General features: G+C 46.0%; 2 protein-coding genes across 18 annotated transcripts in view; one reads left to right on the top strand and one right to left on the bottom strand.

Annotated features, from left to right (window-relative positions):
• KIF9 (kinesin family member 9) overlaps window positions 1-10515 on the bottom strand; it is a 56760-nt gene extending 46245 nt beyond the window's left edge. For 2 of the 15 annotated variants that reach the window (XM_027038568.2, XM_015085455.3), the window contains exons 1-4: window positions 9829-10255; window positions 5534-5631; window positions 3609-3774; window positions 1733-1839 (exon numbers count right to left, since the gene is read on the bottom strand). In XM_027038568.2, the coding sequence (XP_026894369.1) occupies window positions 1733-1839; window positions 3609-3774; window positions 5534-5631; window positions 9829-9907 (450 nt within the window). In that variant the 5' untranslated portion in view covers window positions 9908-10255. The other 13 variants (XM_027038564.2, XM_027038563.2, XM_027038567.2 and 10 more) reach the window with 13 other exon arrangements.
• A 196-nt stretch (window positions 10516-10711) lies between these two features.
• KLHL18 (kelch like family member 18) overlaps window positions 10712-12608 on the top strand; it is a 54875-nt gene continuing 52978 nt past the window's right edge. For 2 of the 3 annotated variants that reach the window (XM_027038573.2, XM_027038572.2), the window contains exon 1: window positions 10712-10855. In XM_027038573.2, coding sequence (XP_026894374.1) covers window positions 10727-10855 — 129 coding nt within the window. In that variant the 5' untranslated portion in view covers window positions 10712-10726. The remainder of the gene's footprint in view (window positions 10856-12608) is intronic. The other variant, XM_027038574.2, reaches the window with a different exon arrangement.

The raw sequence follows: 12608 nt of genomic DNA, 5'->3' as shown, positions 1-12608 counted from the left end.
CCTTGCTCTAACAGTTGAGGGTAGTGCTATCCAACACGGTAGACACTAGCCACAGGTGGCTGCTGAACACCTGAAATGTGGCTGATGCAAATAAGGAATGGGATTTTAAATTTTACTTGATCATAATTAATTTGAATTGAAAGTTAAAACTAGCTGCTAAAGGGGCATCTGGGTGGCTCAGTCAGTTGAACATCTGACTCTCGATTTTGGCTCAGGTCATGATCTCACGGTTGTGGGATTGAGTCCCACGTCAGGCTCTGAGCTGACAGCAAGGAGCCTTTTTGGGATTCTCTCTCTCCCTCTCCCTCTGCCCTTCCCCCAGCATGTGTATGCGCATGCGTGCGCGCGCGCGCGCGCACACACACTCTCTCTCTCTCTCTCTCTCTCTCAAAATAAATAAATAAACTTTAAAAAATGGCCACTAAGTTCAGTTACTGGTAAACTTTTCAAAATGTTGGGAACAACTTGAGTTTATAAATCTACTTTTTCAACTGTAAATTTTATGAAATCTAAATGCAGATTGAGTATTCCTGGTAAGTACTTAGTGTCTAAATTGAAATGGACCATAAGTGTAAAATACACACTGCATAGACTTAGTGTGAGAAAAATAATGTAAAATATTTCAAGAATTTTTATATTGATTATATGTGGAAATTATATTTTGGATATACTCAGTTACATAAAATATATTATTAAAATCAATTTCACCTGTTTTACTTAAAAAAAATTTTTTTTTAATGTTTACTTATTTTTGAGAGAGAGAAAGAGAGACAGAGTGTGAGCCGGGGAGGGGCAGAGAGAGAGGGAGACACAGAATCCGAAGCAGGCTCCAGGCTCTGAGCTGTCAGCACACAGCCTGATGTGGGGCCTGAACTCACAAACTGTGAGATCATGACCTGAGCCAAAGTCGGGCATCCAACCAACTGAGTCACCCAGGCGCCCCTTCCTGTTTTACTTTTTAAACTGTGGTTACTAGAAAACTCAAAATTGCATGTGTGACTTACACCGCGTCTCTACTAGGCAGTGCTGGGCTCGACTACTGAAGTCTAAGATACTGAGATACTAAAGCTTGGACAGTGGGATGTGAAGGCTACTGCTTCATAAATTAGAGCATGGATGCTTTATACACTAGACGGTCATCTATGTTTTTTATAGGACAGGGCTATAAAACCTCAAGATGCTTTTGGGGAAAGGCCCTTTGCCTCCTACCTTCCAACAGAAGGTCCTCACAGAACTCCAAAGGAAGGCCCTTGTGTACTGTCTTCAGTCATACTTCCCAGACCCCCAGGACTCACTTGATCCTGAAAGTTCATGTTGGGCCCCGCTTCTTCCCTTTGTTCTTTCTGGGGCTGTGGCAGTGGAAGAAGCCAGAGCAGGCCAGGGAGGAAGCTTTGCAAGAGGCCATATCCCCCTCATTAAAATGAGGCAGGAACATGATTAGGACTTCCAAATCCTCAATTACAGGTTCACAGACCATCACAGCAGCAAGAAGCTGGTTGGCACGTCCAACTCCCTCTTTTGCAATGAGGAAATAGGTTCCTCATGGGCTTGGGTCAGACCCTGAAACTTGAAGTCCCAGTTTCCTAGTTTCCTGAGGCCTCTGCACCACCCTGCCCCCCACCCCCCACCCGCCACCATGTGTATCCTGTCTCTAGTAGCAGGCCTCGGGTTAGCAGCAGGTGTGGTAGAAAGGGGACCTGTGTGGTACCCTGCCTGTGGGCCCACTCTCTACCTGCTGTAGGGCACGAGGAAGGATCCCCCGGTGCTTGTAATTCTCAGTTGTCCCTGTCATGGTATATGTCTTGCCGGCTCCCGTCTGCCCATAACACATGATGGTACCTGCAAACATTTGGAAGCATGTCTTGGTGATGTCCAGGAAAATAGCTCCAAGGATAGCTCTCCTATCCCCCAGCATGCCAGGTGCCAGCCTGGACCCTGGCTCGAAGGTGGCCATCAGGAGCAGCCAGGACAGGAGGGATTCCTGCCTTGGGGGGCAGGGTGAGTGGGCAAGGAAACAGGACATAAATGGTCAAAACACAGACTGCAGCTCTGAATGTGTGGCCCAGGTAGTGCTCTACTGATCCCTCTGCCAAGAGATCACACCCTAGGGCTGCTGAGCAGAGTGGGGAATCCCAGGGAACAGAGGAACTGGGAATTTTTCTAGACAGGTGGGGAGGGAGATAGAACATTGAACTCCAGCCCTTCTTTAGCAAGGCCATGAACTGTCAAGAGTCTCGGGGTAGGCCTCCCAGGGGCTGGCCAGGCAGGAGACAAGGAGAGCTTTCAAAATCCCCAGGAAGAGATGGGAGTGGGAAGAGAATTTCCTGTTGATGGTGAGGATTCTTTGTAGACTGCAAGTTCCCACAGAATCAAACAGGGCTACTAGTTGGCCCCAAGCCACTTCCAAACACAGACCATGACAGGTCCTGATCTGGTCCCACAGCCCTCTCTGGAAAGACTTCCACTTGCATCTCTCTCATCTCTTAGGTCTACTGTCACCACCAGGCTCCGGGACACGAACCACACTGTCACCCTGGACTCCAGTTCCCATCCGCTCTTTCTCCTGGCTTGGCCAACCTGAGCCAGACCCCATCCCAAATGCCGCTTCCGGGCAACACTGGGCCATGGAAATCAGCATTTGCCGTCACCACACCAATGCTCTAGTTCCTGGGATTGGTAGGTTTTGCACACGGGGCTCAAACTCAGCATGTGAGCTGAGGTCAGAAACAGTGCCTATTAGCACAGATGTGCAGGAAGGAGTCACTTCAGCTGGGACTCAGAGCCCACTTGTAATTCTATAGCAGCCAGGGCCCAAGACTCTTAACTTCCTTGGCCTTCTTGGTTCCTCTGTCTCTACCTCCTCAGGGCCATATCCCCTCAGGATTAATAAGGACCACGTCTATGTTTCACAAGTGGGATACATTACAATGTTTAGTTATCAACACTAAACAGACTTTAAAAGAGACTTTTAAACAGAAGACCTAAAACTTGCAGACAGGGGACATTCTAGTCACATGGGCAAAGTTTACAAACTGTGATAGATTCTTTCTACAGATTTTCAAATCTTAAGATTTTAAAGCAATCTTAGACCAAACTAGTTTATAAAAATCTCCCAATAAAGCTGCTTTCCATTTGTTAAGAAAATCAAACTCTACTCCATTTTTTCATGCTATATGTAAATAACTCTATGCTAAAATAGGAAGAGTAGATTTATTTTGCTGGTAAAATGAATGGAAATAACTCCTGGCAGGTAGTCAAGAGAGAAGTATTTGGACTCCATCAAATTCATAAGGCCATTATCTTCAAACTAGTATTTGAGAGATTTGAAACAGGATAATAGTTCAATCCCCATGACCTATAGAGAGCCACAGTCACTTAGTCTTTCTAGGAAAATAGGACCCCAGGAGTTTGGATCAAGTCATGCCCACAATACCACCAAGCAAATAATAAGTTTTCTACTATAAGAATATGAGATAGACACATAAACAAAAGTTAGCACAAGAGGTTATATTTTATTTTATTCACCATAAAATACTTGCACCTCTTCCTCCAGGAAGGGTTCTGCAGGTTCTTACAGTCAATTAATAACAGTCAATTAACTAAATTACCATTGTATCCGTCGAGAGCCTGAGCAACCACGTCCTTTGCGACTGTCTCATAAACCAAGTCCTGGGAGGCATTGTGGAGAACTCCATCCAGCTTGAACGACCAGTCTGTCTGCTGGTTATTGACAACCCCTCTCCGAGTATCTTTTTTTAAGTGAATATCAATGCTCTAGAAAGAGAGAGAGAGAGAGAGAGTTAGCCAGCTAGTTAGGTATTAGGAAACTGGTATGAAAAACTCACTGATAGCTGAGGCCTGACCTGGAGAAAATAAAAGGAAGCAAACTTTAGGAAGAACAGGGATTCTCACACATGGGCTGATATTCAGATGATTTCTTTGGGATGGGAGAGGAGAAGGGAGGCCACACCACCTTTACGGTGGAAGGATCAGGAGACTGGAGCACTTACTGGTTTCAGGCCTTGTCACCCTAGGTTACAGGGTGCTGTTTGTCTTGATTCCCGCATCTATGATACGAGGTCAAGCACATTTATCATGTTTTTTTATTAAACAAGCTTTAGACACATTTAATAAGCACAGGGAGGCCTTGACTTAGGCCAGAGAGAAGACTGGGCTTGGTGACAGAGGCCTGGGCTTGAGCCACATCTTTTACATGCTACGGAGCATTGTGAGGAATGATGAATTAATAACCACAGAAATGGCTCTTGGCTTCTCAGACAGTTCCTCACTGGTATTATAGCAAATCAAGGGTGTCTACCACTTGTAATTAGCATATCTTCAGGTGCAAAGATTTCTTTTTTTTTTTTTTTTTTTTTTTAGATGCAAAGATTCCTAAAAACATTTTTAGACTTTTAGATCTCTCCATAGCAAGCCACTAAGGCAACAGCTGGTTTAGGAACATATTGGGTTAGGTCAAGGGGAGATTCCAATCTTCACCGTGGGGCCTTCTGATGTAAAGAGACCCTTGTTGGAATTTTACACTGGCTGCCCTAATCCAGGAGCCAACACACAGCCACATGCAGAAAAAGTAAGATCAAGCAAGAGGAGGGGCTTTGTCCATTCACACATGAAATGCTCTGTGTTTCTATGCTCACTGAGACCATGTCCTGCAGGATTTGCTGCACATGAGCTTCTCTCTGACTGTCAAGACTTTCAAAGCTTGGGCAGTTCGCTCTCGGATTCTTCCCTTAAAGAATGTCTTCATGCTGCCCATGTAGGTTCACAGATGTTTGCTCAATGAAAACATAGAACTCTCTCAACCTGTCCTAAGCCTGTCATGGGCTTCAGAAAGGTTGTCAGGACAGTGGTCGGGACACAGGGATGGATACATCTTTCCAGTTCTTTCGAAAAGAGTTTCTCCCACTGGTTTGGTAAGTTGAACAGTTATCAACTTAAGACATCTTACTTGACCCCCTCCCTGAGGGATCACGTAACAGCAGATCTGATCCCCACAGAGTTTTATGAGTGTGGCCAAATGTCAGCTTTTCTGTGTCAGACACAAGGATGAAGGCAAACTTATTAACCACAAATACAATTAAAAGTGGGAGCTTCGGGGCACCTGGGTGGCTCAGTCGGTCAAGTGCCTGACTTCGGCTCAGGTCACGATCTCACGGTTCGTGAGTTCGAGCCCCACGTCGGGCTCTGTGCTGACAGCTCGGAGCCTGGAGCCTGCTTCAGATTCTGTGTCTCCCTCTCTCTCTGCTCCTCCCCTGCTCACGTTCTGTCTCAATCTCTCTCTCAAAAAAAAAATAAACATTAAAAAAAATTAAAACAAAAACAAGTGGGAGCTTCGGGAGTTTCCTTATCAAAAGTGACTCAAGGGGAGTGGTTTGGACTTGTTGGAAGTCTGGACTCCATCTGAACTTTTATCAATTCTGTCTTGGTCCTTAAAGGCTGTTTGGAAACAGGGTCCCACCGCAGCAAGGTGGGACAGAGAGGACCAAGCTGGTGAAAGCAAGCACATCCCACTTACTTTGTTGTCATCTCCGTATTTGATCATTTCGTGAGCAAAGTCATCGGTGGGTTTGACACGGACAAAGGTATGAACTTTTTTCCTAGTACCCATTCTAGCTAAAAAGAAGAAAACAGTGCAGCTTTCAGTAGTTATCATCAAGTGGCAACGCAGTAAGAAGATCAGAATGGAGTGACTGACACTCGGTCTGTGTTCTTCTGTCCCAACGAGACCCAGTCTTCCTTCTCACCCCTTCGCGTGTCAGTGCTCTACCCACAGGACCTGCTGTTCAACAAGTACAGGCGCTTCCTACTTTACAGGCTGCCTCACCATTTTCCACCATGGCCCCCTAAGAGACAGAAACACGAAGCAAGAAGAACGCTCCCTTTAGTGGCCTAATCTTAGACGTGTTTCCTAAAAATGGTCTGTACCTAAAAATGTCCGCTTATGCTTTGCCTCATTCATTATGCTTTCATCTAAAATACTTACTATGAAATGCATTTAAACTTAATTTTCTTGTCTTCACGAACATATGTTATTTCAGATGCAGCAGCCCCTCCTTTACCTCCGTTTGACCAGCTTAGATCAGAAAATGATTCCCTAGAAGTGTATTTAATCTAGTCCACGATCAGATACTCTTTCTTTTCTGACAGTCCATTGAGAAAAAATCAAACAGCCCTCTACCTCCTCGTCTTCTCGTCAACCTAACTAGAGTTTCATCATTTTCTTTCAGGTAGATCCACTTAATCTGTATTCCTTTATACTACCACAAATAATTACTGTGTATAACAAAATGTCAAAATAAATGCTTGGTGTGGCTTCATGGAATAGGATGTAAGCATATAGATGTATGTGTTTAGGGAGGGAGATTTAGGTAAATGACCTTCCTACTATGTAGAGCTGTCCTATAATGGAAAAGACTCAAGCAAGGTCAAGATGCCAGCTAGCAGAGATGCTACCAAAGGGACCGTTGCACTGAGGGGAGAGTTAATTAATTTCTAAGATCCTGTCCAACTGAAGTATTTTATTAAAATTTAAAAAAATTGATTGCACAATCAAATGATAACCAAGAAATCTCGTATTTTATTGGCTATTAGTCTCATTGGTGAAATCACACTAGGCCCTTTCCTGAAAGTGCCTGTGTAAAAATATTTAATACTAATCAGACAGTAAATTTTGGTTCCAACATTGACATAGAGTGGAAAAGCAAAGAGGGTTATTAAACAGAAGTAACAATTGTGCTATTTTTATTGCTTTAAAGGGGAACTTAAAACTTAGTTCTTCAAAAAATAAAAATAAAAAAACAAAACTTAGTTCTTTAGGTGCCTCTTATACCCTGATGACAAAGGATTAAATATTGAGAGAAAATGTCAAAAGCTCTAAGGAAAGCTAAGGAAAAATCAACCTGTAATCATCATCAATACATTTAACCTAGTTAAGTAATACCACTAAACAAGATGAAAGTCTATGAAAATATACTAAACTTCGTTATTTGAAACTATTAGGGAAATTAACATAATACAATTTTAATTTGTTCAAAGGGGAAACATTTCTAATTTTACATATACGTTTTCCTAATATCAACCTAATATTTTTTCTTTCCTTCTTTTTCAAATGATGTGAACAGTATCATCAAGTGGTCTATGGTCATGCAGTCCGAACATTGGGCTCTCACATTTCAATAATTTCACTTTTACGGAACTATGAATATACAGAAAGAATGTTAAAAACTCATTTAGCGTTAATGTTCCAAATGTACCAAACACATTTGGAATAGGGACAAGGCCTGAGGGTCAGGATGTATGCTGCTTGGTACACTTCTCTTCTGACCTTCCTATTGGGGTTGAACCAGTTCAATAAGAGATGAGGCATTTGGTGCTAAAATAACTTGCATCTTCATAGGGCAGGAAAGAGGAGTTAAGGCCAAAGAAATCACCTGTATGCTTTTGTAAACAACAACAACAACAACAACAACAACAACAACAACCAGCAAAGGAATTTGTTGAATTTAGGAAGAGTTAGGGAAACATGAGACATAGGGAGCTGATTCAATTTCATATTCAAATTGGAAAAGAGCAATAACACAGCTATTAAGGAAAAATAGCTTGCTTGAACTACTGCAAAGCACTCTAATAAACTGCTATGATGCTTAATATTTTTAAAAAACGAAATGTTAAGACCTGTACTGTAAAGAAAAAAATCATGCATGACAGGGATTTCTTCTCTGAAATACAGTTAATTATTTCACTTTTTTTAAAAAAAAAGCACTTTAAGGGGCATCTGGGTGGCTCAGTCAGTTAAGCGGCCAACTTCAGCTCAGGTCATGATCTCATGGTTCGTGGGTTTGAGCCCCGCATCGGGCTCTGAGCTGACAGCTGGAGCCTGGAGCTTGCATTGGATTCTCTGTCTCCCTCTCTCTCTCCCCGTCCCCTGCTCATGCTCTGTCTCTCATTCTCTCAATAAATAAATATTTAAAAAAAAAAATTAAAGCACATTAAATAAAGAATATTAACATTTTCCCTATATTATCTAAGACAGGCTCACTGAATGTTACCTGATAGATTTTGAGGATATTAAACGTATTTCTAGACACAACTTGCAATGACCGGTAGATTTCCTATTACAATTATATTAACTATCATCAGTGGCGTGAAATATCTCTATAGAAGTAAATTAAATAGAGACAGGTCCTGCCCTTTCAGTCTACAGTTTCAATGATGTAGACAAACGAAACTCTAACCCGTGTTACAAGCCCTTCAGATGTAAAATCAAATAAGCAAACATGACACTTTCACATCTGCCAACTGTAGAACCGTGTGTCCGCTTGCTACATTCCTCAAGTAATTAGTTCATGGAAGTCTTTTCCCAGCCACTATGGGACCATTCAGACCTTTCAATTTTTAGAAAACGAAGCTGAAAAGTATTCAGGTGATCAAGGATGATGGCTTATCCAATTTCAGTCCTAAAATTTTTGTCTACAACATTGAGGTCGAGCTATAAAGAGCCACAAATAGCTTGAAGGTCAATAGCTCTGGGTCTGAGGACCCAGCCTCCTGGCCAGGGTGCCCTCTGAAAGGAACCAACCTAGGTAGCAGGTGCCCAGGCCTCCCTCCTGGAAGCCTCCACCCACCAAGCACAGGAACAGCACGGACAACCTGAGCATCGCCCTCCCCTCAGAGTGGGGCCTGTAATTTGCCAACATGCACATGCACATGCAGCTCCCCTATCCTCCCCATACCCTCCCCGTGCTCACATCCATAGCTTCAAGAATGCCAGGAGTCATACCCACCTAAGACAAGCTTTCTCTATTTTAAGATTTTTTTTTTTTAATTTTAAAGTACTCTCTGTACCCAATGTGGGGCTCGAACTCACAACCCCAAGATCAAGAGCTGCATGCTCTACCTACTGAGCCAGCCAGGCGCTCTGCAAGCTTTTTCTATTAACTTAACTCCTCCTATAAGGCTCCTACTCAGCAGCCCCTCAACACCCAGACATTCAGAGACCCCATGCCATCTTGCACTTACTGAAATAACGCTTGTTACCATTCTTACGCCGCATCATTTGAGTGGGTTTCCGCTCCCAAATTAAATTACAAGTTGCTTGTGGGACAGAACTGTGCTTTCTCTCTTTTGAATCCCCCCTCAATGTCCAGAACAGTGCCCAGCACAGAACAGGTACTCAAGAAATGGTGGTTGGTAGTGATGGTCATGGCTGGAAGTCAGAGGGTGGCTGGCTGAATCTCCACATGTGGGTCCATCTTCGGTCACTACTGAGAGAGTCCCAAGAGGCATATGTCACTTCCCTCCCACACCACATCCAACCCCTGAGCCCACAGCCCTTCCAGAAGGGCTTAGCTTCCAGGCACACTTACAACAAGCCATATTCAGCCCCTCACCATGCCCTCTCTTTTAGCAGGGGTTTCCTCCCTCAGGATCTTATGGGGAATGCTTCTCTCTCATGGGCACCACCCTTAGATATTTCTGGTGTAAATAAATGAATCTCGGAGTGGCCGCCAGCAGATCTCCCTGAAGGTTCGTGGTTTCCTTATTCGTTTTAGTGGTGGGAATGAACAGAATTTGCTACCAAGAGTTTCTAAAGCTGGATTAAAGAAGAGGAAGCGTCGGCACCAGGTGAATCCCTACCTTCCAGCGCTCCTGCCCAGACCAGACGCTCTCATATGGAACCCTCATCGTTTTAAAGCGGCGGCAGCACCTGAACCCCGAAACAACAGGGTCCAAACGCACCCGGCCCTAGGCTAAACCAAAGACTCGATTCCCGACAGACCTGGTCTTCTCCCTTTTCCTCACCCAACATACCGGACCCCTGTGTGGAGTGTGGGAGGCAGTGGAACTTGGGACCATTCTTGTCCCTCTCTGGAGCGGCTTCCTCATCCATAAAGCGAAGGGCTCTACTTAGCGATCCCGAAGCCCCCTCCAGTTCGAAAACTGCCGTGTATGAAAGGGTCCAGCAGACCTCTGGTCCCCCACCTCACGCCCTCTCAACCTCGGCAGAGACGCAGAGGTCTCGTGGGGCCAGGGAACGTTAGATCCGAAGACCCTAAACTGCACCCAGTCTGAAAGAGCCCCCACGATGCCGCGCCCTCTCCTCCGCTCGGGTTTCACAAATCAGCGAGCCAAGCTGGGGGACTCCCGGGTAGGGCGGTGTTCGGATCCCAGCCGCTGCCCACCGCCTGGGCGTATACCCCCTCTCGGGCCTCCCTTCTCCCCATCCGTGCGGCGCGTGGTCGCTGCTCACCGCTCCCGAGGCAGAGGCCCTCCAGCCGCGCGACCGCTGCAGGAGCAGCGACCGCAGCCCGGCATTCGCGGCTGCAGAACTGTGTACATAGCCGCCATGGCAACGGACCGTTTCCGCAGATTCCGGAAGTGTCGGTAGTGGCGGAAGTGAAGTCCGCGGCCCTGGGTGGAGACACGAGTAAGGTCAGGGCCGGATCGGAAAGGCGGGAGATGGGACCGGTTAATCCAGAAAGACTGCGGCAACGGCAGGCGCGACAGCACGGTCGGGAAAGCGAGGGAAAGAAGGCTGCGCTCGCACCAGGAAGCGGGGCAGCGGCGCTTCCGGCGCAGAGCAGCCGAGACTACGGCGGCCGTGCAGGTCCGTCTGCTTCTAGCCTTGTGCTCGCGGCGGCAGTCCGCCCCGCCCCGTTTGGTTTCTAGCCGGCCGCCCAGGCCTGCGCAGTCGCGGCGGCCGGGGAAGATGGTGGAGGACGGCGCGGAGGAGCTTGAGGACCTGGTGCACTTCTCCGTGTCCGAGTTGCCTAGTCGCGGCTACGGCGTCATGGAGGAGATCCGGCGGCAAGGCAAGCTGTGCGACGTGACGCTCAAGGTACCGAGGGCTGGGCAGCGCGAGGCTGAGGGATAAGGAACCGAGTGGGGAGGAAAGAAGGGCGGGGGTAGGGGAAGAGAGGTCTAGCGGGCAGAGCGGTGGGGCAAGGAGGTTGGAGACCGAGTAGGGGAGAGAGAGGTGCCGAGTGGGAGAGGGGATTGGTGCTGAGTGGGGAGACGGACAGGAACAGCCTCTTAGCCCTTGGAAGGAAAGGCTGAGAGGTGCGCGACTGAGGCCCTCGGCGTGGGAGACATTGGGGTGCCGCCTCCCTTTTCTGTCAGACAGGAGAAAATGGACTTGCAGCCCCTCTTTGGAGGAGGGGGCCGTGGCCGCCTCCACATTCTGATGGGCACCAGTGAAGCACCTTCTCTTGTCACCATAGACATTTCTTTGTGCCCCTCGAAGTTAGCTGTGCTGTTGTAGAGGCGCAGGCTACACCTTAGGAGTCATTGCTTGCCCTTGGTCGTTAGATTACTACCTTGTTTCCTAAGAGCTTTTAAAATCATATCTGGACATCTTCTGAGGTGGGCATCTACTCTGCCCCCCACCCCATACTGGAAGGCACACCACCACTACCACCTCCACAAGGGTCTCTGAGGATGGACTGGGTCTGCATGGGGAGAGGGATCTCTTAACCACCTGTTTCCTACCGGTATTCTGGGCGCAAGAGCCAGCCTTCCTCCTGTGCTTTGCATCCATTCCTGCTGGGGAGGCATGCTGGGCTGCTCCTTGGCCAGATTCCTGAGCCCTCAGGAGCCCTCCAGGTGGAGAGTGACTGCTGTGAACTGTGTTCCCTGTTGGGCTTTGACTTGAGGCTCTGAGCATCTGTGGAAGACCACGCTAAAACGTGTGTGTGTGTGTGTGTGTGTGTGTATACACATATGTATATATACATGTGTGTATATATGTATCTATATTTATATATGTGTGTATACATTTACATATGTATGTATATACTTATATATATACACATACATATGTGTATATACACACACACACATGCAGAGCTCCTTTTGCTCTTCTCATTTTCTGCAGAATTAAGGAAACTTTTTTTCTTCCCATATTTGAGTCAGACCTCTGGAGACATGAGAGTAGATTTAAGAGTGTGGAGATAGAAGGATTTGGATTAGAATCCTAGTCGTAACCTTGGGCAAGTTACTTAATGTCTCTAAACATCAGTGTTCCAAATGTAAAAATAGGGATGCTTTCTTATTAGTATGAGAATTAAATGAGACAATTTGTAGTGTTCTTTGCATGAGGCCTGGCCTACGTTTTAATCCCTTGAGGGGGCTCAATTTTCCAGGAGAGGCATGAGGTGGCCTGAGAGGGAAAAGGATCTTTAGTGGGGAACCAAGGGGTTTGAGAAAAATGAGCTGGACTAAAGGAGTCAGAGGAAGTAAATATAAATGAGGCGGTTACATGTAGATGTCGCGGCTACTAGAGGTTTGTAAGCACAAGAATGATCTGGTTGTGGCGGTGACACTTCGGGTGAGTAGAGACTGGTAAAAAGCAGTAATAGGGGAGGGTTTTTGGATTAAGATTTAGGCTGTAAGGGTGAGCCATGGAAAGCCTGTGAGAGAGAAGCAAAAGCGTATGATACAGGGGGATGATTACAGATATTTCTACATAAAATAAAGCAGTGCAGTTTGCCTCTGCATGTAATGCAAACACAGAATATAACAAACCTTTGGCATAACAATGCTCGTATGATTTTTTTCCATTAAAATGCTATTTATTCATTCAAAGAGACAAG

Source organism: Acinonyx jubatus, chromosome A2 (genome assembly GCF_027475565.1).
Source record: "Acinonyx jubatus isolate Ajub_Pintada_27869175 chromosome A2, VMU_Ajub_asm_v1.0, whole genome shotgun sequence".
Taxonomy (NCBI): Eukaryota; Metazoa; Chordata; class Mammalia; order Carnivora; family Felidae; genus Acinonyx; species Acinonyx jubatus.
The sequence above is the reverse complement of the archived record's forward strand: the minus strand, read 5'-3'. Positions and strand labels throughout refer to the sequence as shown.